Raw genomic sequence first — 23,629 nt, forward strand, 5'->3', positions numbered from 1 at the left:
TTGCTGTTGCTAGACCAGGGTCAGTGCGATTTGAATGCCAGTTTAAACGTTTACACGCTGATTGAACAGTTGCCTGAAAATAAACAATTAAAATGTCATCTCTCCAGGCACCTTTGGCTATACAATCATTTCTGTTTTTTTTCCAAAGTACGTTTTGCCTCTAGGACTTTGTTATTCAATTCTGAGATGTGAAAGTTCAGTTACTGGACATGCAGTTTAGTGTTTCAGCTTGTTAGCTTTGTACACATACTACAATGGCCCATTTGTCTTCCAGTCATATTGGTGCGATTGTAACTCTGCACAGTATTTCTTGTGAGAGTGCCTCTGTGTTGGTTTAAAGCACGGAGGAAAGCATTGTTCACTCGTTCTGCTTTTAGAAAATAAAATCACAGAATTGCAAGCAAAATCAGGGGAAGAGGTAACTTTTTACATGAATCATTGACATAATGCCATTTACACAGTGGTGGTTGACAAATTTTGCTGTGACCTTCGTGAAAAAACATGTAGGCTTTAATGGTGAGTTCAGCAGAGCCTCTTGCATAGAGTCCCAAGAGTTACGACTCTCACTGTTGGCTGCATCATGAAATTGCTTGTTTCTGAAGAAGCCATCAAAGAAGAAAATATCAACTTCTGTGTAATGTCACACTTCCCACCTCCTCCGAGCTCTTGCCAAAAGAGAGATCTGTGATGGCCCTCTCCGACTGCTTGCTGAAGGCTTTGAGAGAACCTATGGGATGGCTGAAGAGCCAGCTCCCTAGCTTTCCTCTCTGAAGATAATAATAATGGACCATGATCTTGTGCATATAAACATTGGCAAAGGGAAACAATCATCTCAGAAGGTCTGCCCTTCTGTTCCAGCAAAACTGAACGTTTCTCCTCATGTTGGGGTCATCTGGTGTAGCTTTTCCTTCTTGCTGGGGTGGATTGCTTTGGGTTAATTTTTCTGAGATCCTCCCGGGTTGTGTTGTAGTGTTTTAGTGCTAATTAGGTGTATCATTTTGTTATTTATTGTAATTTTTATGACAGTCTTTCAGGTTCTGTTTAGACAGCTTCTGGAAAATGACTGACAGCTAGAATATTTCAGAAATCAGTTAAACCTTTCTTCAGAGCATGCATTTTGTGGTTAAAAAAGTAACTAGGGAACATGGGGAAGGGATCATTGTTTTGCTGCTTTTAACATGCCTTAGGCAAAACCGTAAATTGATTGTAATCAGCTTTCTGAAATTGTTTTCTTAATGTCATATTCAGAAAAGTAGGAGTGTGTACACTTCAGTATACCTAGTTCTTTGGCTCTAGGATGATTTTCCCTAAACATGAAAAATCTAGATATTTTTCTGTGTCCTGGTAAGGAGTTATATTTAAATTTCATTGACAGTTTAACAGGTTTAACAGTTGGCTAACACTTGAGAGACTTGCAATGGCCTGCTGAGAAGGTCTGCCAGATTTGGGCCCATAGTGGGACTGCAGGTGTCTGGATCCTTCGGACAGTGGTGTGGCTTTCTCAAAAGGGAGTTAGTGTCAAAATTTAGCATTTAATTTAAACTTTCTTTTACTTCCTGCTAATTGCCTCGTATGACAACTGATGTTTCTAAGAATTGATGGACAAAGTCTCTCTCTTAACTTGATATATTTTGTATTTTTAAACACTTTAGTGCTAGAGGAATGTGAGTGAATCTGTTTACTGGATTTCTTTGAAGGAGAGGGAAACCTATGCCACAAAAGAATAAAGGATGTTTTACAGGAACCATTATTGATGAAAACTTTTTTGTTCTTTTTCACCATCTTTTTGTTGTTACTGTGCTTTTTTGTTTGATTGTTTTAACCGAGTTGTAGCTTTCCGATTTAATGAGGAAGGAGAAGAGAACAGAGAAACCAGACCGCCTGCACGAAACCATTTCCCTGCTCGTGTTGTTTGGCCTTGCCTGATCGCTATTCAGTGCTGATGATTTAAGCTTCAGTTCTGGAGGTCTTTTACAAAGCCATATACTCTCAAAGTGAATAGAGTGTGTGCCTGTTTGTATTAGTTTCCTTAAGTGGGAGTTGAAAGGCATCATAGCAGTATTTGTTACCATTACGCAGGCTATTTTGTGCCTTTATCAGCTTCCTTCAACTACAAAACCTTGCTGCCGTGCCAGCTGTATTTCACAACTCTTATCTGAGAAAAGCAAAACCAAAAAACTATTTACATTTGGAAAATTGTGTTTTGATTGTTTGGTGAATATAACCCCATAAATCTTGACATTTGAAAATACTGTCTTTTAAGTGCTGTTTGTGCATTTATTTGCACTACTCTCAGGACCTGAGCTCGTTCCAGGAGCACGGTGTAACAATACTCAGATTCTTTCAACATCTTGAATTTAATATCGAGCTATTTACATCAAATAGTTGTGCCATTCAGTTATTTAGCCCAACCTTTTGTGTTTTGTCTGGATAGGCAGGAATGTATGAAGGCCTTGTGATCGGTGGCTTGTTCATGGCAGCTTCTCTCCTGGCCCGAGGGAGGACACATGGCTGGGCAGTGAGGGGGCTACACCCCAACGAGGAGCTGAAACATCATTTTTTCTGGGTTAAAACATCTTGCCAGTTGAAAAGACAAAACTTTATTTTTCTCGATGTGCTCTCCCTCATGATGATAAATACAAATAAAAATAAATAAATAAAATAACCCAACATCTTGTAATAAGACTTAAGAACCTAGTCTAGTGGGAAGTGTCCCTGCTATTTTTTTTTAGGTAAATATATTGTAATATCAGGCAACTTCGATATAAAATTTCTAGCTTTGTCCTAGAAATAAATATGAAGACTAGAGACTGCCAAGTGATCCAAAGCAGTGAAAATAGTCTTCCCTCAAAATCACTATATTAGAAAAATTCCCTTCTAATATTAACTGCTAGGTGTTACAACTAATTCTTTTAATTCTTGGCAAGCAAGAGTAAAGCCTACTTTTTAAATGATGAAAATGTCTTGGTATGTTTCAGGGAATTGAAGGAATGTAATTTTGAATCTAAAATGCTTTTACGTAGCAGTTTCTGAGTCTTCTTTCCTCATGAGCTAGAACTTGGGAAATGAAAATTAAATTAAATACAAGTTGATAGTCCATTATTGGTGTTTGGTGGAAGTTGTTTCCAGGCATGGTTTCTACTCATGATATTAAACTCAGAAGGGGTTTGGATTAGTCTAATGTATCACTGCAGGTAGAACACTGAAAAAGTTGTTTAAATGTCTACCCTTCTTAGTGTTGTTTTTTGTGTGTGTGTGTGTGTGTTTGTTTTTTATTTGTACCTTCTTAATACAGAGCAAGCACTAAAAAGACACTCATGTTATTCGGTAAAGCCCACCCTCAATTGTGTAGAGAAATGACTTCTAAGTGTATGTTGTCATCTTCATTTTGCACCCTGAAGGACTGCTACTTGTCTGTGATGGAAGTAAGAATAAAATTCCCAAAGTGAAATTCTAGCCTGCCTGAAGTCTGGTTTGGTGCTGGGGAACTGCGCAGAGCTCAGCTGTTGTCAGGAGCTGTTTCTTTCTCTGTGTGCCTAGCTGACACAGTTATGCTTCAGCTCACAGCCTGCCTGAAATCTGCTTTGGTACTTCAGGTCCATATAAAATATTTTCCTTGCAGGTAATGGGAGGAAGCAAAAAAATTTTGATTTGGCTACACATTTTCAGCCCCTTTGCTGTTCCAGAGGAGCACACAGGTGAAATCCTTGTGGTGCTGCTTTGAGGTGGCTTTGTAGCACTGCGGGATGCGGTGCGGTATCCCTGCATCGTGCTTCGCTGCCACCTGCTTCGCCTCACGTCTCGCTTCCTGTGGCTCAGAGGGGCAAATCAGCAGCCCTACGGCCACAGTCAATCCCCCGATGGAGGACTCAAGGCTGAGGATCTCAAAGAGTCTGGGCAATGACAAATGTTTTGCTTTTTATTCATTACCAATTGCCAAACTCAAACCCATGATACAAGAAGTTCAGAGTACAAGGTTGAAAGGGAAGTTTTGCCTGAAAAACAAGATATTCTTAATCCTCTGTCCCTGACTAGTGAATTTAGTTTGTATTTTTTTTTAATGTTTGTAGTTTTGGTTATTTTTCTCTGTTGTTTCTTGTTCTTTCACTAGTTGCTAGTTTTTGCATCTCTGTTGTGCCTTTAGCTTGGGTGTATTCAGATGCTTAGGTGACTTGTTTTCTTCTGGTTTATCAGATATCCCTATTCATTCTTTTTAGATCTTATCAGAATGCTAGCATGTATGAGTGGTTTCACTAGCAGAAGGAAACAGGATTGGTTTTGTGTACTTTTCTTTATTATTGCCCTTCAGAAGGACGTCAGTGATGGTGGCACTGGAAAATTACCCATCCAGTGGGGTTCAATGCTGCCCGTGTTCGATGTATTTGGGAAAGAGATTGCAGGCTGCACCATCAACATAGCATTTTAGACTTAAACCATGTCTTTTTCAGGGAAAAAAGGAGTGAAATATTTGTACTTCCTCAACGTGGGGCTAAAATGAATGTTCAAAGGAGAGTGAATTGGCAAATACTCAGTCCAGGTGGGATAAAGATGGTGAGTGGACTGGGAAAGCGTGGGTATTGATGGCTATTGCTCTTCAGACTACTCTGGAAACCTTCTTGAGCGCCTTTGGTGACAAGAGATTAGCTATTTGCTTGAAGTTGAAGTGCCTGTTGTTTCTGCCTTGGCTGATCAAGTGCTGTTATAGCTCCTCTCTGGTCCATTAGGGCAGGAGCTGCACCCGTCCGCGTGTTTTCCACTTCAGGAAAAGCGCCTCAGATCGGAGCGGGGAGCATCTGTGCTTTAATAGCGTTACGTTCAGGTCAAGTGCTCTGGAGGTTATCGAAACCCAGTGTATTTCCAAGTGCACTTTTAGGTCCTTGTATTGATCTTGACGCTTTGGTATTGCGTGTGCCACTGCGCCTTTTGTACAGCTGGGGGGTTGTCGCCCTGCCGGGGCTGATCGGGGTGGGATCGGCAGAGGAAACAGCAATTCACTTCTCTGTCTGTGCTTGTCTGCAGCGGGCGTGAGTCACAGTCAGGCTTCCTGTGCATGGTTTCAGCCCTGGTGTTGCACAGAGTAAAAGACACGTGACAGGATTCTTGCTTCAAATTGAAAATATTGACCTGGAGCATGTTCTTCTGCCTTGTCTTAACTTGTTTTTGCGATTTCTGTGCTGCTTTGGGAGCATTGCCGATACTGCCCGCGTCTCGGGGACCTGCAGAGTAGTAAGAGGTTGCTCACATAAGTTTTTCCTCACAGGATACGTGGGTTTGGGTGTTTTCTTTTTTCAGTTCACAGAATTGTTGTGAAAACCTTAATCTTTATATGGGATTATTTTTGTTTTGGTTTGTTTCCCAAATAAACTCTGTCATTTTAGCACCTTTCTCCCAGATGCAATTAGCTTGTGCCGGTGGAGAGGGCACAGTAATGTAATCACTTATTTTTATTTTCTCCCTATTGCATGCCTGAACCTCCATCCTAGCACCAGGGAATACCTTATGGACTAGTAAAGGCCATAACCCAATTGGTAAATACTTGTCCCTGAACAAAAACAGTTTTAAAATGTCCTTCATAAATGGAAGCAAACAGCAAAATAGTGCAGAACTGGTAATGGGGAACATAACAATATTTTTTAGATGGAATTCGGTACTACTTATTGCAACCCTTAGTATCTTAGGGTTTTTAAACAGACTCAGTGCATTTCTTCAATGACTTGGACAATGTGTTTGAGGCATCTCAGTCCTTTTTCAAGTCTATCTTGAGGGTTAGTGATGGGATCCTTTCATTTGAAACTTCTTTTGAAATTCTCCATTTGGTGACAAAAGCAGCCCCAGCACTGAAGCTGAGTGCCAAAAATCTCTCCTTGGAAGACTCTCCCTCTTTCTCTCTCTTCCCCTCACCTCTCTGTCACTTTTTCATTCTGCCGCCTCATATCTTGAATAAGATTTTGACAAACACAGAGGTATGTAAGAATAACTACTCCGTATAGAAGTTGTTGAATAGAGGATATTTTAAGTATTGTGTTTCCAAAGCGGGATATAAAGAACCTGTAGAAATGAAAATTGTACTGAGAGTATAAGGTCTACCAGAAAACTGGAGATAATGGCTGATTTAGTTGCGGTTTGAGGGAGTACTTTATTTATTTGAAAATTGTTGGGAAAATTATGAAACATTTTCACGTCTGGTGGGGAATGAAGAAGGAGCTGATATCAGAGCTCCCTGGAGTATTGTTGAGAACTTGAAGCTGTGGAGCTAGCACAAACCCAACTTCAGTCTGGCATAACCATGTCGTGTGTAGTGGCAGTAGCCTTGCTCAAGGGGGTAGGAATTAACCACCGTGGCACTGTTAAGATTCACCGTTCAGGTTCTGTGTAACAAACGGGATGCTTCCTAATATGTATGTCAGTTTCCATGTTAATGGCAGGTGTGATGAAGGATCTGCACAGTCAAGAGGAATTAATGGTGGACTTCAGGAAGATGCTAGAACACATTCGTTAATCCAGGTAGAGAAGATCTCGTGCCAGGCAGCGTGCCTCGAGTTCCTGCTGTCCACAGGGTTGTCCGCAGGGTCTGCTTGGTTGTGCTAAGCAGCACCTGTAATGTTCCTCCCAATGAACAGGAGCTAAAATCTTTGAGACTGATGGAGGTCTTTGAGGAGGCAATAAGGAACTTTTCTCAGACTCGTTCTAATGAGACTTGCCTGATAGCACTATTGTTAGCACTTAGTCTAGTGATGCAGAACACGAGGCGATAGTGACAAAGAAAATTACCCCTGTTAAGAGTGACTGAGGTAATTCTTGCCCATTTCAGCTGTATTTGTTATTTAGAGAAATATTCATGCATTTCAGACTTACTGGTATGTGCCTCTCTATCATGTTACCATCACATTGTGAAGCAGCACATATCTATCATTTACAAATTTACTTTTTTTCTTCCCCAGGAACTCTGTGGAAGGTCAGTTAGCTCTGTTGAGAAGAGGCAAAGTATATAATGTCCTGAAGGTGTACAGTCACCTGAAATCATATATCCATTATGTGATTATTCAATGAAAGGCAGCCTTATGTTAGAGAAATTAGGTGAATATCACTGCAGAAGTGAAATATCAGGGATGGTTTGCTGAGTTCTTTAGCTGTGTCTGGAGTTGTATGATTTACTGCTATGGATACAATTTGCATTATTAAGATTATTATTGCCTGCAGCGACTTATGCTTTTTCTATTCTTCCAAAATGGAGGCTCATTGCCAGTCAAATCTGTTTTTGTCTGCTAGAAACTTTTGTCTGTCTTCTGGGGTGGTGTCTGTTGTTTATCTTAAATAATTTTAAATCTACTGTAGAGGAGGAATCAAATGTTTTATTATGCCCTGAGTTCTGCTGGGTCTTGGGGAGTTACATGCAGGGAAAGTAACAGCTGTGGACAGATAGAAATGGAGAGATGGATATGCTGGAGAGAGATGGATATCCACAGCCTGTGGTGTTTTACTGCAATTAGAGCTTCTGATGTCAGTGTGGCACTGAAAAATAAAGGAAACTTAAGTATATTTTCCTTTCTGCCTTTGGGTTGGTGCTAAGCAGACCGTCTGAGCACATAATAAGAGTACAGAATTTCTTGTACAAGGCAGGGGTGGATGTCAGCACAGACAACACAAAAGTCTACTTTGGATAGGATTTCACAGATTTCTTTAATTCTCTTGGATAAAACACTAATTTCGCTTGAACGCTTGTTTGGTTTCTGATGAGAAGTTTTGATTTGTCTGTGTTTTTCCTTTGCAAAATGAAGTCCTCAAGTAACAGTTTTATGGTTAAAGGAAAAGAAACAAGCTGTTCCTAACTAGTATGCAAAATGGCAAGGGAGCTTAAAAAGTTGGCTTCAGTACTCAAGAGTACAACTTTTCACTTCCGAGACTTATGTTTTCTTGAGCAAATGAGCTGCTTTGGTAAATGCAATATGCTTAACAGTGTATTTTAACCTGGCCTGCTACTGTAGTGTCTGCAGAACACTCAGCTTTGTAACTCAGCCTTTCTTAATATTTCCTATTTTGTTAAAGATCCTCTAAATAGGCACCGATAGCAGCAAAATACAAACAAGCCTTGCTTTTTGCACTAATGTGTGTGTACATAGCCAGAACATGATTTTCATATCAGTATTGGTTGTGGCAAATATTTTGATAGCTGCCAGTTATTTGTATATTTACATATAAAAAATTGTGAAATGTTTTTTAGTATGGAGACTGTGATGCTCACTCGAGACATGATGGGATGTATGAAATGTGATGGAAAGCAGGTAAACTGAGTCTCAAGGAACTGGTGATCTGCCACAATGGGAAACTGGGCCAAAAGTGTCTTATAGCAAATTATAACACAGGTTTCAGTTTTATTGAAGTTGAGTCAAGAGCAGCTGTTATATATACACATTCACATATATGCAGTTACAGTGTACACACACATCTTATTTTACAACTGCTTTGTAAAATGGTACAAGTATTTCTGGGCTGTGACAGCTTGCTGTGACCTGTTGTTAAGATAAATTAGGTGCTACCTTCCTGCTTTAGATTTTTTGTTTGCTTGTTTTATAGCATTTTGGACCAAGAGTGGCCTGATTCCCTAAAGAAATGCAACTCCACTGTGCTTTGGTAATGAGCTTTGCAGTTTCTCTTCTGATGTTGGAGCACCTGCAGAGATGGGGGAGTCCTTCTCACTTCCCCGAAGTGCAGGTCGGAGGCCTTGCTTCAGGAAAGCATCTAAGCACACGCAGAGCACATCTCTCATCACAGGAGACTTTACTTGAATTCTGGTTTGAAGCAAATTTTTGTGGTGATGCTTTGGATAGAGAGAGAGACGGAGTTACTGTGAACTTTATTTAAATATGTAAACCTAAATTTGATGTAATCTATAGTTCTGGGGAACTGATCCTATAAAAATAAACTTATTTTGCCAGTTGCTCCTGAAATTGCGGTGAGTGCTGAACCTGCAAGTCAGATCTAGATAGCATTACATTTGCTATGATAGGTACAAAGGGCCTTTATTTTACAACCCGCCACAAGCACTTTATAACTGTAGGTAATGAATCCATCCTGGCACAGCTCAGGCAGTGTAAAGGAATATGTTTTCACTTTCTGTTTATTGGTTGGAAGGATTGAGATACTCGAGAACTTTCAGGACACTGGAAGAAAGAATTAAACAACCGGCTTATATCTTGCCTTTTAAAATCTGTTTTAGAATAGAAATTGTTTTTAGAGAATCTGGATCATCAATTGCTCCTTTGCAGTGATTTTTCTTGTATCATGTTTGGTAGTAAAATATTAGCTATGCCAGTAACAATATGTCATGTAAGTTTTTGGTGCAAATAATAAAGCAAAAGAAATCTTTTTAAAGTTAGCCTTTTTTGTATGTGTAAGGAGCCATGCCAAAGAGACTTACATCCAGCCATGTACTGTCATGTTTCAGACTTAACATTCTCAGGCAGCTTTCCTGTTGACATCTTGGAGCTGACATCTGTCAATGCCGACAACATAGCTCATCCAGGGAGCAGGCAACGCAGCTGCTATGTAGTCTTCCCCGGTGATTTAACTCAACCCAAAATATCTCAGGGCTCTGTCTTTCTAGCTTTCCTGAGAATGCCAAAAACATGTTTTTAGAGTAATGGATGCGAATGTCTCCCTAGAAAGAACACGGTGTGACAACTCACTCCTAGGCACTGTCTGTGAGTACCAGCTGTTTTGTTGCTGCTGCTCTTGATGTCTTGCAGCAAGTTGCAGACTCAACCATTTCCTAAGAGGAACCAGAGCACAGAGAATAGCAACCTCCCTCCTCCAGCTTTACGGTACACTAGGTATGATGGAATACACCCAAAACTTGAGCTGACAAGCACTATCTTTGCACAACCTGGAGCAATAGCTCTGATGACAATTTCAGTTGTCCCCTTCATCTTGGAGAGCCCTGAACTTGATTTGCTCATCTAATTGCATGAATTTTGTCTTTTCCATGATGGCACACTGGTTGGGAGCTTTTTGCTTTTTGGCTCACTGCTGTAGCAGATGCCTTCTTCTGCTTTTTTCACAGTAGAAGGCTGGTCTCCATCTCTTACAAAAATGATGTAACTGAGTTGCTGTTTGCTATGGTGCAAGGAAAATAGGATGGAGAGCCCAACTTTAATACATAGGTTACTGAGCCAGTGGCTTCTACTGTTTCTGTAAGCCAGTACAGGCACCATGGGCCTTGGCACATGCCTCTTGGACAGCACCTGCACACTGCAACTAACACAGGATAGCCACGGGGACAGGGCTCGAGCATTTGTGCTGATCACGAAGTCGCTTGTCTAAAGCCAGTTGTCTCTCAGTGTACTCATTGCTGGTTTGTGACCATCTTCCTGAGGGACACTAGTTCTAGTTAACACAAACTGAGGTGAACATCTGCTAAAACTGTCTCCTCAGCTTTGAGATTCATAGTTGATGGATTTTCTGCTTGGGATGTTCAGTTCGGTACCTCAAAAGAGTGCAGAATCCTTTCTCTTCTACAGGTCCTTTCCTCTGAAGCACAGTTTCTCCCTTTCTTCTTGTTTCTGCTTTTCTTAACTCTTGTCTGCTGCTACTGTGACACCATTAGGCTTCCTGAGTCTTGCTTTCTTCTTTTTTTCCAACAAAGCTTGCTGTCTGGCTTGGAAGTCTCTTGAGTTTTTGTGCCCTAAGTTCAACTGCTGTGTGGTTTAGGAAGGTTGACAGACTTAGTCAAACTGTTTTCTTTTATCTGCTGTGCAGTTATTAACAAGGGGAAATAAGAGACTGCTTACAGTTTGGAAGTGTGCTGCAATTCCGAGGGCAGAACTAGTATTTCTCATGGACTGTATAGCAGCACTTCCAAAATGTAAGGCAGAAATTATAAATTGTACAAAGGTGATTTCTTCAAAACATTACAAAAAGTCTTCTAAATGAATGTGTACTTGAATAGAGCAGTATCTGCCCTTTCAAAAACACAGGCATTCTACATTCCTCTTTTTCTTTCCCAGTTCATAGTTAACTCTTTCCAATAATATTTAGTATCACATCAGTCACTTGATATCCATCACTCAAGAGCTGACCATGTATGCAGTTTACTGTCTGCATTGCTGCAAGCATGCATATACATTTCTTTTGGGTACCAAAGTAAAACATTTTGAAAACACAAGGGGGCTTCTTTTGTTGCAGTTTTAGTGGTGTGATGTTTTTTGTTTGGTTTTAATAGCAATGTAACTATTTGAAACTCAGTGTTTGACAGATTAGGGCTTTTCTAGCGCAGGTTTCAGTCTTTTCTAGATAGGGGATGAAATGCTTTGAATCCCGGCAGTCTGTATTCTGAAGCTGTTGTCTTGTCTTTGGAGCCAGTCTAGCACTACGTAGCTAATTGGCAATTTTTTTTCAGAAACAGGTAAGTGCTTGTGCTTCAGATGGTCAGTACAGTGGTTAAAGACTTGAGGATGGCTGCTCCCAAGCAACTGTAGCTCTCTCTATCTCAGTTACCTTTGCTTTGTAAGGAGAAATATTTGTGCACTGTCTTCTGATCCGTTGGCTCACTAAGTCAACATTGGAAGATGTCACTAGAAAGAAAGAAAGTATGAGAAGGAAAGATGGAAACTTAGAAGCCTGTCATGGTTTTTAAAGATCTTGCTCTTATTCTACTCATTTTAGATGTCTTTTTTAGGCCTGCATTTTATGTCCTGTAGTGCTGTTTTAATGTGATTTAAATATAAATGGTGGTAATTTGGGTAAAATAAGGGGGTGAATTGTGAACTGCTCTGTTATGTACTCGCTATTGCTAGTTGCTACTCAGTAAGTGTGAGATAGCAGTAAAGGTGACCTTATTGCTGAATGAGTGGAAAGCTCTTGTTACAGAACCTTCTTCTGTCACTGAGAAATTTATTAAAATAATCTCAAGTGGAAACTCAAAAGTCCAAGTCAGATGTTTGACAGGGAACTAGATTAGAAAAATTCTAGGTAAACACTTTTGGTAAATTAATATTAGAAATGCCATTTCTTCTGTGTTGCTTCCCCCTCTCTTCCCCTCCCCCCCCCCGTCCCCCCCTCACCCATCCCAACTTAAAATGGACTGGATTTGGTCTTATTTGATAACAACATTTTTATTTTTTTTTTCAAAGACTAGATCTTTGGTGATGGGTAGGCACATTACAAACTTGAGCTCAGTGAGAATCTTGCCACTGACATTAGAATTTCACTTCAGTTCTCTCTCCAGTGAGTTTGGTGAATAAACAAGTAAAGCAAATTTCGTAGACAGGCACCTGAGCAACATGTCAAAGATGCCCAGCTTTGTTTTGAATATGTGTAAATATCATCTACACGCACATACACAACCAAGTTATCCTCTGTGCTCTAATGTTACTTTTGTTAGTGTCCCAGTCCCAGTTTCTTGTCTTTTTTTTTTTTCATTGTGCACATGGGAAATAATTTTAAATCTCTTTCATTGTGGAAGAAAATACAGCATTAGAGAGGAGGAGGCAATGGCATGTGAGAACATGTCACAGTCAGGCACATTGGTAATTTTACTAACAGCATCACCATTAGTGCTATGGTATGACCTTAGAGTTTGCAGGAAAAGCTCATCCTATTTGGAAAAAGAACCTCGCTAAAAATTGTACAGACTTTTATTTAGCTATAACGCAAAAAAACAAAGTATCAACTGGAAGGAGAAGTATGTTGTAGGACATGTAGCCATGCTTGTCTATTGGGAGAGTTTTGCTTAACTTTAAATTAAGTAGAGGTGCAAGGAAGACAGTGGTGAAAATGTTTCATAATGAAACAGCAGAGAAAATACAATGATTTAGACTTGAGAACAAATGACTGGAAAGTAGAGGGGAAAAAAAAGGGAGGAAAAAACTCAACACAGACCAAAAAAAAAGTCTGTGTTTCCTGAGAATGTTTTCCCTCAATGTTTTACAAAACATATATAAGAAATTCTAAAGATACCAAAACCCTCACTGTTAATGCTTCTGTTTTCACTTAAGAATTCTTGCACAATTAAGAATTCTTGCAATTAAGAATTTTGAAAAATGTTTCTGGTTGATGACTTTAGAAGACCTAATCTGAAGAAATTTTTTTGTTACAGATTGCTGAAACCAAGGTGGAAGAGGCAGCTAAAGAGAGTCCAAAAGCAGCAAGACTAACACAGCAGTCTTCAGAGGACAATGAAGTATTTGGTGAGTTATTCAGACAATTGGAAAATGTTACCTGACCTGTTTGGTTTTGTGTGTTTTTTGTTGGTGTGGCTTTGTTTTTTTTTTTGTGGTGTTTTTTTTTTTTTTCCTCTCTCCGAAAAACAGAAGAAATAACTCCTTTAAAATCCTTGTCATCTACCTGAGTATGGGCAGTACAGCTCCAGAGAGATGTGGAAAGGTGGAGGAAAGGATGAAGAAATAAACAAAGAGTGATCAAAGGTCTGAAATATATCACCTCTGAAGAAAAACTTGTAGTTGGTTACTATAGAGGAGAAAGAGTGAATGCAAGTCTTCAACAAAGTTAAAGATGTATACGGTGAGAGGAAAAATGAACTTTTCTCTGTCCCTGATGGATAGAACAAGCAGTCATTTCTTTAAATTGCAGAAAGACTCAATTAAATGTTGGCTAGGGGAATCCTAAAACAAATACTGAAACATTGGCATGCGTCATCTAGAAAGTGTGGAGATTCATCATTGCTGGCCTTTACAAACAGGTTAGACAAGTAACTGTGTAAACTGATATAAGAGAGTTCATTTTGTGGCAGAAGGATAGACTGACTGTCTGATGACACATGAGGATGCTTGGAGGCCTAGATTTTAGATGAGTTCCTCTTGCTGTGATTTTTTTTCACGGGTTGTGCTGATAGCTTTCATATCGAATAACAAGACTATTTTTGGCCTCTTCTTCTGAAGTAAGACTGGGAGAAATAGCATGAAACCTTCGTTTTTCCAACTTTATGTGGATTTTATGGTAGTGGAAATCCACAAAAAAAAAAAAGTAGTCAAAAGTTAACGCAGGAAACGCTGAAGATGTGTCAGTTAATGTAATATTTAGCTCCATTACATTTTGGAGTGGAAATTCTACATCTGCAAAAGTCACGTGGATTTTATTAAGGCTGACTAGCTTAAAATTTTGGATGATTCAACTATTTATGTATACAGTAAGGAATTATTTTTGTTCTTTCTAGGTACAAAAGGAGTGGAGGGTGTATAACTAAATTTTTCTTACTATATGTGGAAACAATGCATGTCCATTTAAACTGGTTTGGGCTAAAATCATCTTTCCTCTATGAGTTAATGTAGCGTGATTAGCACATGAGCCTGAATTCCTAGCATGAATTCTTCCAACACTGATCACACAATGCCAGTGGCTGAAGAATCCACAAGTGGACTTAAGTGGACATAAGAACTAGGTTTCAACTTTATTAACTTAGTGGCGAGGCTCTTACCTCATTTCCTCTACATCTGCTCCACCAGTTATTTGCAGCAGATCCAGTGCTACTGGTTACAGCGCCCCACGGCACTGTATAAAGCCCGCTTCAAACTGCGCCCTTTCTCGGTTCAGATCTCTCTAGTGCTCCTCTGGTGAGACGGATGGAGACAGCAAAGCAGGGAGACTTCAGTCTACTTCTTCCTACTAGTGAATTCTCAGGCTTTTAAACAATGCCTCTGAGGCTCTGAGACCTCTTCTTTAATGTGATCACTAGCTCCAAATAGGAGTGAACTAAACCAGCAGTTAGTTGTTCAAACCTGTGGCACTTATCACATATGGGGACTGTGAAACTAAAAAAAAAAAAAAAAAGAGAGAGAGAAGAAAACAGGGGGGTTTAGGGAATTAAAAACATGAAGTTCACCATTGGTATGTTTAAATTTATTGTCCAGTGATCACTGCGCAGTACAGAGTAATAACCTCAGTACAAATTCGTTTGCTAATTTTAGAAGGTCAACAGGCAGTGTCCTACATGTTCTTTAAAGCTAATGATTTACTAACAAATTGTGAAATATTTCCATGTTCTAAATCTGTGAACTGAATGGCTTATCTAAGATAAGCCAGTGATCAACCTTTGCTAAGCTGGCAATACAAGAACGAAAATTTCTTTCCAGCTCTAAAAACGGTCAGCATCTTGTATCAACCCTTTTACCATTTACAAATGAAGTCTGGCTGGTTTGCTTTCTAAAATTAGACGAAAACTGGCTGGAAAGAACTGGCAAGTATGGTGCAAATAGAGTCTGTAATCTTGTTCTTGTTGACCCTTGTGCAGTGAAGAAATCAAAGGCTGAAGGTGCAAAGGCAGTCACTTTAGTGTGAGACTCCCTGAGAGTCAGGGAAGACATTTTTTGCAGCTACAAGTTTTATGTCTCCAAGAATGGCACTGCTGTACGTAACTGCCTTTCCCTGCCCTTTCTGGGCAATTTGTTAAGAGATTCATATCCAGTGTATAGAAGATAAATGAAAAGCTTCAGACAGCTCTCCATAGGTGAGGAATTTGTTGTCCTGTGATTTAAATGGTTAGATTACAGGCCCTGCTCACTTACTCTCCCTGTCTTGATCTATTTCAAGCCATCCTTCATTTCTTTCTTCTTTTTCTCCCTCGTGATGCTAATTATAATGAGTGTCAAGTATGCACCAGGAGTTGCTTAATTTATAGCTTCAGCTTTGACTAGAAACCCTCTTCCTAGGAATTTTAAATAGCCTCCAGCCTCTTTGGGAGGCTGCAGCGCAGCCTTCCTTTTTCACATACATCACCGTCTTCTGTGCTTTCTTTTGCGCAAAAGATCACTTTCCCTAGCTTTATCTGGACAATGCCACCCCCTACAGAAAGGTTAGCACAAGGAAGCGAAGGATTCAATTCCAGCCTGAAACAGCCACCGAGCTCCCTTCGCAAAGGGGGGTCTCACACCTCGACTCGTGTTGTACTACTGTGCATGAGCGCACAGCGGGCACCCAGAGGAGTCCGGACCCCTGAAATCACTGTGGCTGTCCCTCTGTACTGAGCCACCCGGTGGCAGCAACTGCCAGTCCCCAGCAGCCCCCGGAGCACCCGGACCGCCTGAGCAAAGCAGGCAGAAATCTCTTTATCTTCCCCCTCTCCAAGGTTAGTATTATCTTGGGCCAGGTGACAAGGTGATTTATCAGGGAAAGGGAACCCTCTGTATTGTCGACAGCGTGGAATATGTGCAAGTGCTAGAGGCTGTTGTACACTGAGGATATCTGAGGGAGCTGTACTGCTTGAATATGTCAGTGTTTCTTTTGGAAATACTTGCTTCTAGAGAAAGTGTGGTTTCTGCAGTCCTTACCAGCTGGGTATGGTTTTGGAGGCAAACACAGTATTACCGATTAAAAGTGTTGTGGTGATAAAGAACCAAGTGTGGCTATCTCTTTCAAGTGTGCTAGACCCAATAGTGCTCTCTGTAAATACAAGTAAAGATTGATCCACTACTGTGGAGGGGCCCCTGGTGAGTGAACATGAATGTCTGTTTTCTTCTTCATGAGTTGCATTCGGGAACTATCATTTTGGAGGATGTTTTCGTTTGTTTTGGGTTTTGTCTTTAGTTGTCCTTCACTACTAAATTTTTATGCTGCCATATGGCTGAAATGCCCTCAGCAGCAATGGAGCCCCATTGTTCCAGATCCTTTATACACAAAAAAAAAAGGGGGAAAAAAAAGTCAGATTTGTACTGTTTGGGAGAGCTAATTCTCAACAGCGATGAACTTTTAATACAAAAAGATAGAGTGGAGAGATGGAGCATAAGGGTAAGAGAAAGGGAATCTAGTCTGTATGATAATGGTATGTGTAACTATCAAATTCTGAATTAACAAGAGTTAGTTTTGTTTGGCCTTTGAAAGGATTTCCTTGTGACACCCAACAGAGTTCTGTTGTCTGTTCTACACTGAATATGCATCTGTGATCTAGAACTGTGCTGTCCTGCTGCTACAAACTTCTGCTGAACTTGCACGTAGTCAACATGGTCTCTGTTGAAACCAGTATGTACTCGGAAAGGATCGTGAATGACTCAGTACAGGAGAGAGATAAAATATTGCTGGGTAGAGTACTGCGTGTTTAAAGAAATGGATCAGGAGGTGACTGCTGGCTTTGCTTCCAAAGATGACCATAAACTATCTCTGGATAATTCAGAAGTTTATTAGATCCATTGTGACTCTATATCTGTGAGGCAAAAGCAGGGGGCCAAACTGTCTGTCATCCTGACTAGGGGGTTTGTACCTTCTTTTGGTGCAATCTCTTAATTCATTAACTTGGACAAAAGCAGGTTTGTACAGAAAAGTTCTTCCTACTGGGCTAAACAAGCATAAAATTACACGTAAGGAAAAATTCTCTCAGGGGGAACTGTGATACGTTGACAGCATGTTTTCTTTGATAGCACACTTCAGCTTTTCATTGCTAACTTTTCAAGATACAGTAAGTCGCGATATCCTCAAACAGGAAAGTTTCATCTTTACTGAGGTCAGTTCTAAAATGGTACCTGGGGAAGGGGCCATGGTTTCCCATGGCTTAGTGCTTTCCAGTCATCCCTACTGGATCTTGCAGCATGGAGTTGCACTGTGTTTTTCTTTGGTGGTTTGTTTCGTGTTTTTTGTTTGTTTGTTTTTAAAGAGGCAAAATTAACTTTTTTTTTTTTCCTGAAAATATCAGAACTGTGGAGCTCTCTTCCCCCTTTTACTTGAGCAGGAGGTAGGCTCTATTCTGCATATGGCCAGGTGGCACTGAACGAAGCACCATCTATCGTTCTGCCAGCTTCAACTGCAGTGCTGGTAGATCCTGAGGTAGGTTTTGTGTGCAGAGCTCAGGGATGTAGCTCGATACTGTGCATTCAGAACAATCCCACAGTGACCCCGACTAACCGTGATTCGTTGCTTATGCTGACACCCGCTGCTCTGTCCTACACGTTAAACTCCTGTGTATATTTGTCTAACCCTGCGCAGGTGGGAGAACTTCTGTCTCCATGAGATTGCCATTTGTTTTGACAGGCGTAGGCATTGTCGCTATTGCTTTTTGAGTTCTTTTTTGCTTTTCAATCCCCTATTTAAAAAGGGAAGGGGCAAAATGCTAAAGAAGGAGCTGGAAAGTCTTTAGCATCTCCTGGCTGCGTGATCCCTTTCTCGGGAGGTGATGTGGTAGTGTCAAGAACTTGCTAAAAGCTGGGTGTTACTGTCGTTCAGTGACCTTCTTACTAGGAAGCTTCTCTTGTTGTAAACACGGTTGATTGTAGGACACAGGCTGTGACTTTAATGCAAAATAATGGCAAGCTGATTTCCAGCCACAGAGGGACATTTGTGGATAGCTTTAAACGGTATCATACAGCTGTAGCTGGTCCTCATAGTAAATTGCTTGGGGTTGGTTGCGATGCTCAAATTTTGGTGTCTTGGCTTGTCCAGCTGTATTTGCAGAAGTACTGGCTCATCAAGGAGGTAATGCCAGGCCTGCCCCCTCCTCAACCCTTATTTCATTCACTAGCCCACTTTGCTTTACCTGTCCAACTCTAATCTCTGTATCAAATTTATACCAAAAATAGGGGAGCTCAGATGAAAAATAACATGAATATGAGTTTAAATTTTAACTTTCAAAGTTTTTCAAGAGAAACAATGGCCTTAAGTTGCGCTATGGGAGGTTTAGGTTGGCTATTAGGAAGAATTCCTTCACTGAAAGGGTTGTGAAGTATTGGAACAGGCTGCCCAGGGAAGTAGTTGAGTCACCATCCCTTTCCTGGAGGTCTTACAAAAAACATGTAGATATAGAGCTTAGCGACATGGTTTAACAGTGGGCTTGGCAGTGGTGGGTTAAAGGTTGGACAAGATGACCTTAGGGGTCTTTTCCAGCCTAAATGGTTCAGTGACTCTATGAAAGAAGAAAATCAGTCCAGTGAGACAGCAGATTGTCCTAAAATAGGTGTTATAACCATGGTGCGGTTATTCCCTCTGGCATGAGAGGGAAATGGGGGAATTTCGTAGTTTTCTGTAATTCTGTAGTTTTTCATTATAAGGTAGAAAATCATTCTGTTGTTCAAGCTGTCCGCATTGTCCTCATTGTCTTTTTCTTTTTCCCAGTTTGTTGCAAGACTTGACCTGCCAGAGACCACTGGTTTATCAAAATGACACCAGAAAGACTGGAATAATTTTCTGAGCTGGAAAGGATAGATTTGCATTTCAACAAAAAGTTGTTTTGCATTTTTTGTGTAGTGATTGCATCTCAGAAGTAGGAAATAAATACTGCTCGTACCTTTCCTTTTGGTGCATTTTTGTGCCCACCTAAAGCTTTTTTTTCAAGGAAAGGGTTGAAATTTTGTTCTTTTAAGATCTTCACTTTTTACAAATTGTGTGTAGGAAACCTTGCCCTGTTTCCTATGCACTAGAGAACTGTTGTGGTGAAATGAGAGACAGGATTTCAGAGAGAGCAGTTGGCTGATCTTTTTTGTTGTTGCTGTTTTCAAGTTTGAAGCTTTTATAAAGTACAGATATTTGCATTTTGATGTGAATTCTGTAGTTTGGTTATGGCTTATTAGGTGACTACCCATTTTTATGGATTTTCTTTTTATAATAATAGCATTCAAGCTTTTTTTTTTATTTTTTAGCAGCCATTTGATGCTTTAAACAGTAATGGTAGCTCTTGGGCATCTAACTAGTTAATATGCCAGTAAATTAATGTAGTGCTCCACGGTAACATCTAAACCCATGAAATTGCTTTGAACATGGCACTGATGTTTGCCACAAAATTAGTGCACAACCATTTTAACAAGTCTGATCCCATGTGTTGTTTTTTTTTTGTGTGTTTTTTTTTTTTTCTCATCTGCACCGTGCACAAGCTGCAGGCATCAAAGTAGCGTAGGGTTTTTCTCTTTTTCCTGGGGACTGGGTTTGTTACTAGATTCATTAGCAAAGGCAGAGACCTGAGCCAGTGATGCCTGCTGTACTTTCAGCAGTGCTGGCCTGGCAGGGTGCTCTCACTGTAATTTGTCAGCACGATAACAGTTCAATAATTGAGTTATTCATGAATTTAATGCCTGCTATACAGTGTACAGGATCTGCTGAATTTTTTTTCCCTTGTTTATTCAGAGTGAGTCAGTATTGTTATCCACAGCACACATTGTGTCTGAATGTAAAAGTTAGGATGGCTGAGGGTGGCCTAATGTCACATGCTGCTGCGTGGTGATTATGAGGCCTTTTGCTAATTAGCTAACCATGAAAACAAGTTACCCCTTTCCCAGTGTATTTTGTCGTCTTTGTCCAGTTAGCAGCCTGCAGCCCAGGGCAGTGGTCTGTTTGCACAGAAGAAACAGACTGCTTAGTGTTCTCCATCACTGGTCCTTATGTACCAACCAGTTTGGTTAAGGCAGGATTTTATCTGCAAATGAATTAAAAGTGCTTCTGAAAGATCATTATTTTGAGGTAGGTAGCTGACATAATGCTGTTGTCCCATTTCCAGTGGGGTTTTTTTGTTTGTTTGTTTTTGAGGCTGAATAAATGCTCAGTTCTGGTTTGAGTGAAGAAAGCAGAATACTCCTCTGCGGGCCAACCACTCTTCTGTCCTTTTAGCTGAAACAGATGTTGTCATTAAAGTTTAATTATGATGTGACTCACTTTTGATGTAATGCTTAGAAGAAAACCAGAGTGATGATTTTTTTTTTTGTACAATTTATTATGAGGATACATGCCCAGAAACGTCAACTGAGACTGGTAATCCTTTTGTGTCTTAAAAAAAAGTATTAAAGCCACCTACTTTGACTTCCTGCATAATAAGAATTAAGGAATTTCATGGGGTAATTCCTGGATCAAATCCAAAATATCTGCTTTCAGCCAAAGTCATGTCATATTGCAAGAATTGTGTGAATACAATGGATTCTCCTCAGGCTTCCAGTTGCCAGTTATCCTGGTTGAAGGTAGGCACGTTGCTGAGGGTGTGTGCCAGGGACTGTATCCCAACATAACCTGTGGCTGCAGGGCTGGGCTCCTCTGGGCTGCCCGTAGCACACATCACGGGAGGGATCCTGAACCAGTTTTTGTCCTGGCTAGATGCAGAAGACAGAAGTCAGTGGGAAAAGGGGGTATGGAGGCAAATATTTCTTGCCCTCATAACCACAGTAGGTCAGTATTAAGTCTGTGCTTCCCATCCAGAGTGCTATCAATAGGGTGAAATTTCAGTTCCTTGTGATTTCTTGTCAGGGTTAGATAGGGCTGAGTTCTGGCTTGGAGCTCTTAGTGGTTCTTTCCACTCACACCTCCGTTTAAGCTTCAGTCACTGGCAGTATTGCAATTAGCTCTATTTACTTTGACTAAAATATGGAGATAGCGAGTTGAGCTTATAAACCAAAAATCCATCAACCTGACCTTCCAGTACTGAAAGGGGGTGGTGGTCTGGAGTATGGAAAGTTGTGGACTTCCTTTTAGGCTCAAGTTGTTGCCCAAAGAGCATGGAAAGGAGGTGAGAAGGGTGTAGTAGCTGCCTCCTCTCTGCCAGCAGCTGTTTCTTCATGAAAGTACCAGCAGATGTGTAATGGGTGTACATCTGAAAGCCTTACAGGGAGGGCTGAGCAGCAGAAAGCCCTCTGTGAAAGGATTGTGACACTGGAGAACGACATCAAATTGTAAACACCCATTGCAAGTGACACTGACAAAATATTCTTACTTCTACGCTGAGTCAATCTAAATGGTGCTTCGGTGTAATGTATGACATTTGTAACGGTGTCCGCAGGACTGAAAATGAATCAAATGGTGGTGTGAAAGCTGGAGAGTGAAAGCAAGAAGGAATGCAGAGTGTTTGTATGAGTACAAGAAAATGCTGTGGGACTTGGCACCTCTTGGCTTCCCCTTGGCACTCCCATCTCTGTACCACAGAGCTCTGAAACCCCAGGACTCCAGTACCATGTCAGGCAGCAAATCCAGTCTGTACTCAAAGCTATAGTTCAAGCAAGCTGTCTGTGGTGTGGCTTAACATCCTAAAACACACACCTTGGCAGCACTTGCACCCTACTTCAGTTCTGTGGGCACGACAAGTACCCCTTTAAGTGCTGACAAGGAGCCCCACAGCAGAAATTCACGTCTGAGGTATCTATTTTTGATGGGGAAGATAGAATTGAAAAGGACTAGTATTTATGGGTGTGCACACACTGGTACTTGTACAGAAACATCCTGGTAGTGACAAGACTGCAGTTGCTCCCAAGCCTTGCGAGCAGCAGCGAACAGCCACGATAATGCTGCTCTTTCTTTTCTGCGCTGCTGAGAGCAGGCTCGCTCTCTAGAGCCTCCCCTATGAAAAGCCAATAAAAAGCTTGGCTTTCTCTAGACCTTTTAATATTCTTACTTAATTAGAAGGAACAATTTTTTTTTCTGCTGGATGGAATGCATCTCCATCTGAACAGGAACTTTAAATTAGCCTGAGTGATATTTAGTAGCTGTCATCCGTGGTGGCTTGGTTTTTGTTTTTGTTTATTCCTTGCTGCAGCATCTTAAAATTACTGCTGTGTGAGACATTAACCACGGAGAACTAACAGTGGCTGTGGTAGTGCTAACAAGGAGGATTTCAAGAGAAATCAGTGTTTTGGAGACGAAACTCAGTTGTTTAAACAAACACATGTATGGCTGCTGTTGCAAAAATACTTCTAGATCTCTTTTCGTCTCAAGTGACTGTCACAGAAATTGGCTACAGATAAAAGAAATTCACAAGAGTTCTGACTTCTGTTCTGAAAGATCTGTAATAAGATTTTTTTTTTAATCTTTGTTTGGGGAAAAGTGATTGAATATGCCTCTTGAAGCAAAAGAATGATAGGTTTTGGACACCTGACTAAGTCACCACATAACATTAGTATAAATAGACTTGGTTTCGCTGAAGTCAGTGGAGACAAAATGAAAACATTGATGCTTCCAAAACAGACACTGAACGTTCGAGAAACTTTTCTGCCCTGAGATATTCAGGGAATCCCACTTATTTAATCAGGATGTGATGACTCTTACTTGCCTTATCTAAGCACGAGCTCCTTTTTTTTTTTTCTTTTTTTTTTTCAGTACAGTAACTCTGCTGATTTCAACAGCTATGCAGTGATTATATCTGAGTTTTTAACAAGGCAGATGCTGATCTTAGGTCCATGGGGGGTGAACTTCTCGACCTAGCTAGCAGACTTGAGGAAACCATCTGTCACATCAGACATCCTGCATGCTGCCGAGGCAGCTTCAGGCAGAAAGAACATTTCCATTTCCTTGTCTGTAGATGTGTTGCAACCCAAAGTCGAATGGGTAGCTGTGGGACTAAGTGGATTAGGGGAGCTGCAGTCTATTGAGTAGAAAATTTTATTTGTGAACTGCTGAAGGGCTAAGTTCGAAGTGCACTTCTGACGTTTATTGTTGTAAGTGGACTGGATTTTTTGCAAAGCCTATTCGAGCTGGAGTAGTTCTAGATGTGATGTAGTTTTGCTTTCTTCTGTGTCACCTATTCATCAGGTCTGAATTGTTCCATTTTTTCAATTTCCTAAGATAAGGTTATGGAATGAGCAGGACTTTGCCACATTAGTAATGTTATTCTGTTGCCTTTTACTTTCTTTCAGGCCATCCTTTGATTTCTGTGTTATTTTTGAGTGACTGGAAAACTGCCTGGTGGAAAAATTTGTCCTCCGCCTTACTAGGGGACAATGATTAATGA

The 23,629-nt window shown here is 40.6% G+C and overlaps 1 protein-coding gene across 2 annotated transcripts in view; it reads left to right on the forward strand.

The window, feature by feature from the left end:
- MBP (myelin basic protein) overlaps nt 1–23,629 on the forward strand; it is a 90,121-nt gene that overhangs the window by 16,222 nt on the left and 50,270 nt on the right. For both annotated transcript variants that reach the window (XM_013181154.3, XM_066992718.1), the window contains exon 2: nt 13,094–13,184. In XM_013181154.3, coding sequence (XP_013036608.2) covers nt 13,094–13,184 — 91 coding nt within the window. The remainder of the gene's footprint in view (nt 1–13,093; nt 13,185–23,629) is intronic.

This window comes from Anser cygnoides, chromosome 2, assembly GCF_040182565.1.
Source record: "Anser cygnoides isolate HZ-2024a breed goose chromosome 2, Taihu_goose_T2T_genome, whole genome shotgun sequence".
In the NCBI taxonomy this organism is placed as follows: domain Eukaryota; kingdom Metazoa; phylum Chordata; class Aves; order Anseriformes; family Anatidae; genus Anser; species Anser cygnoides.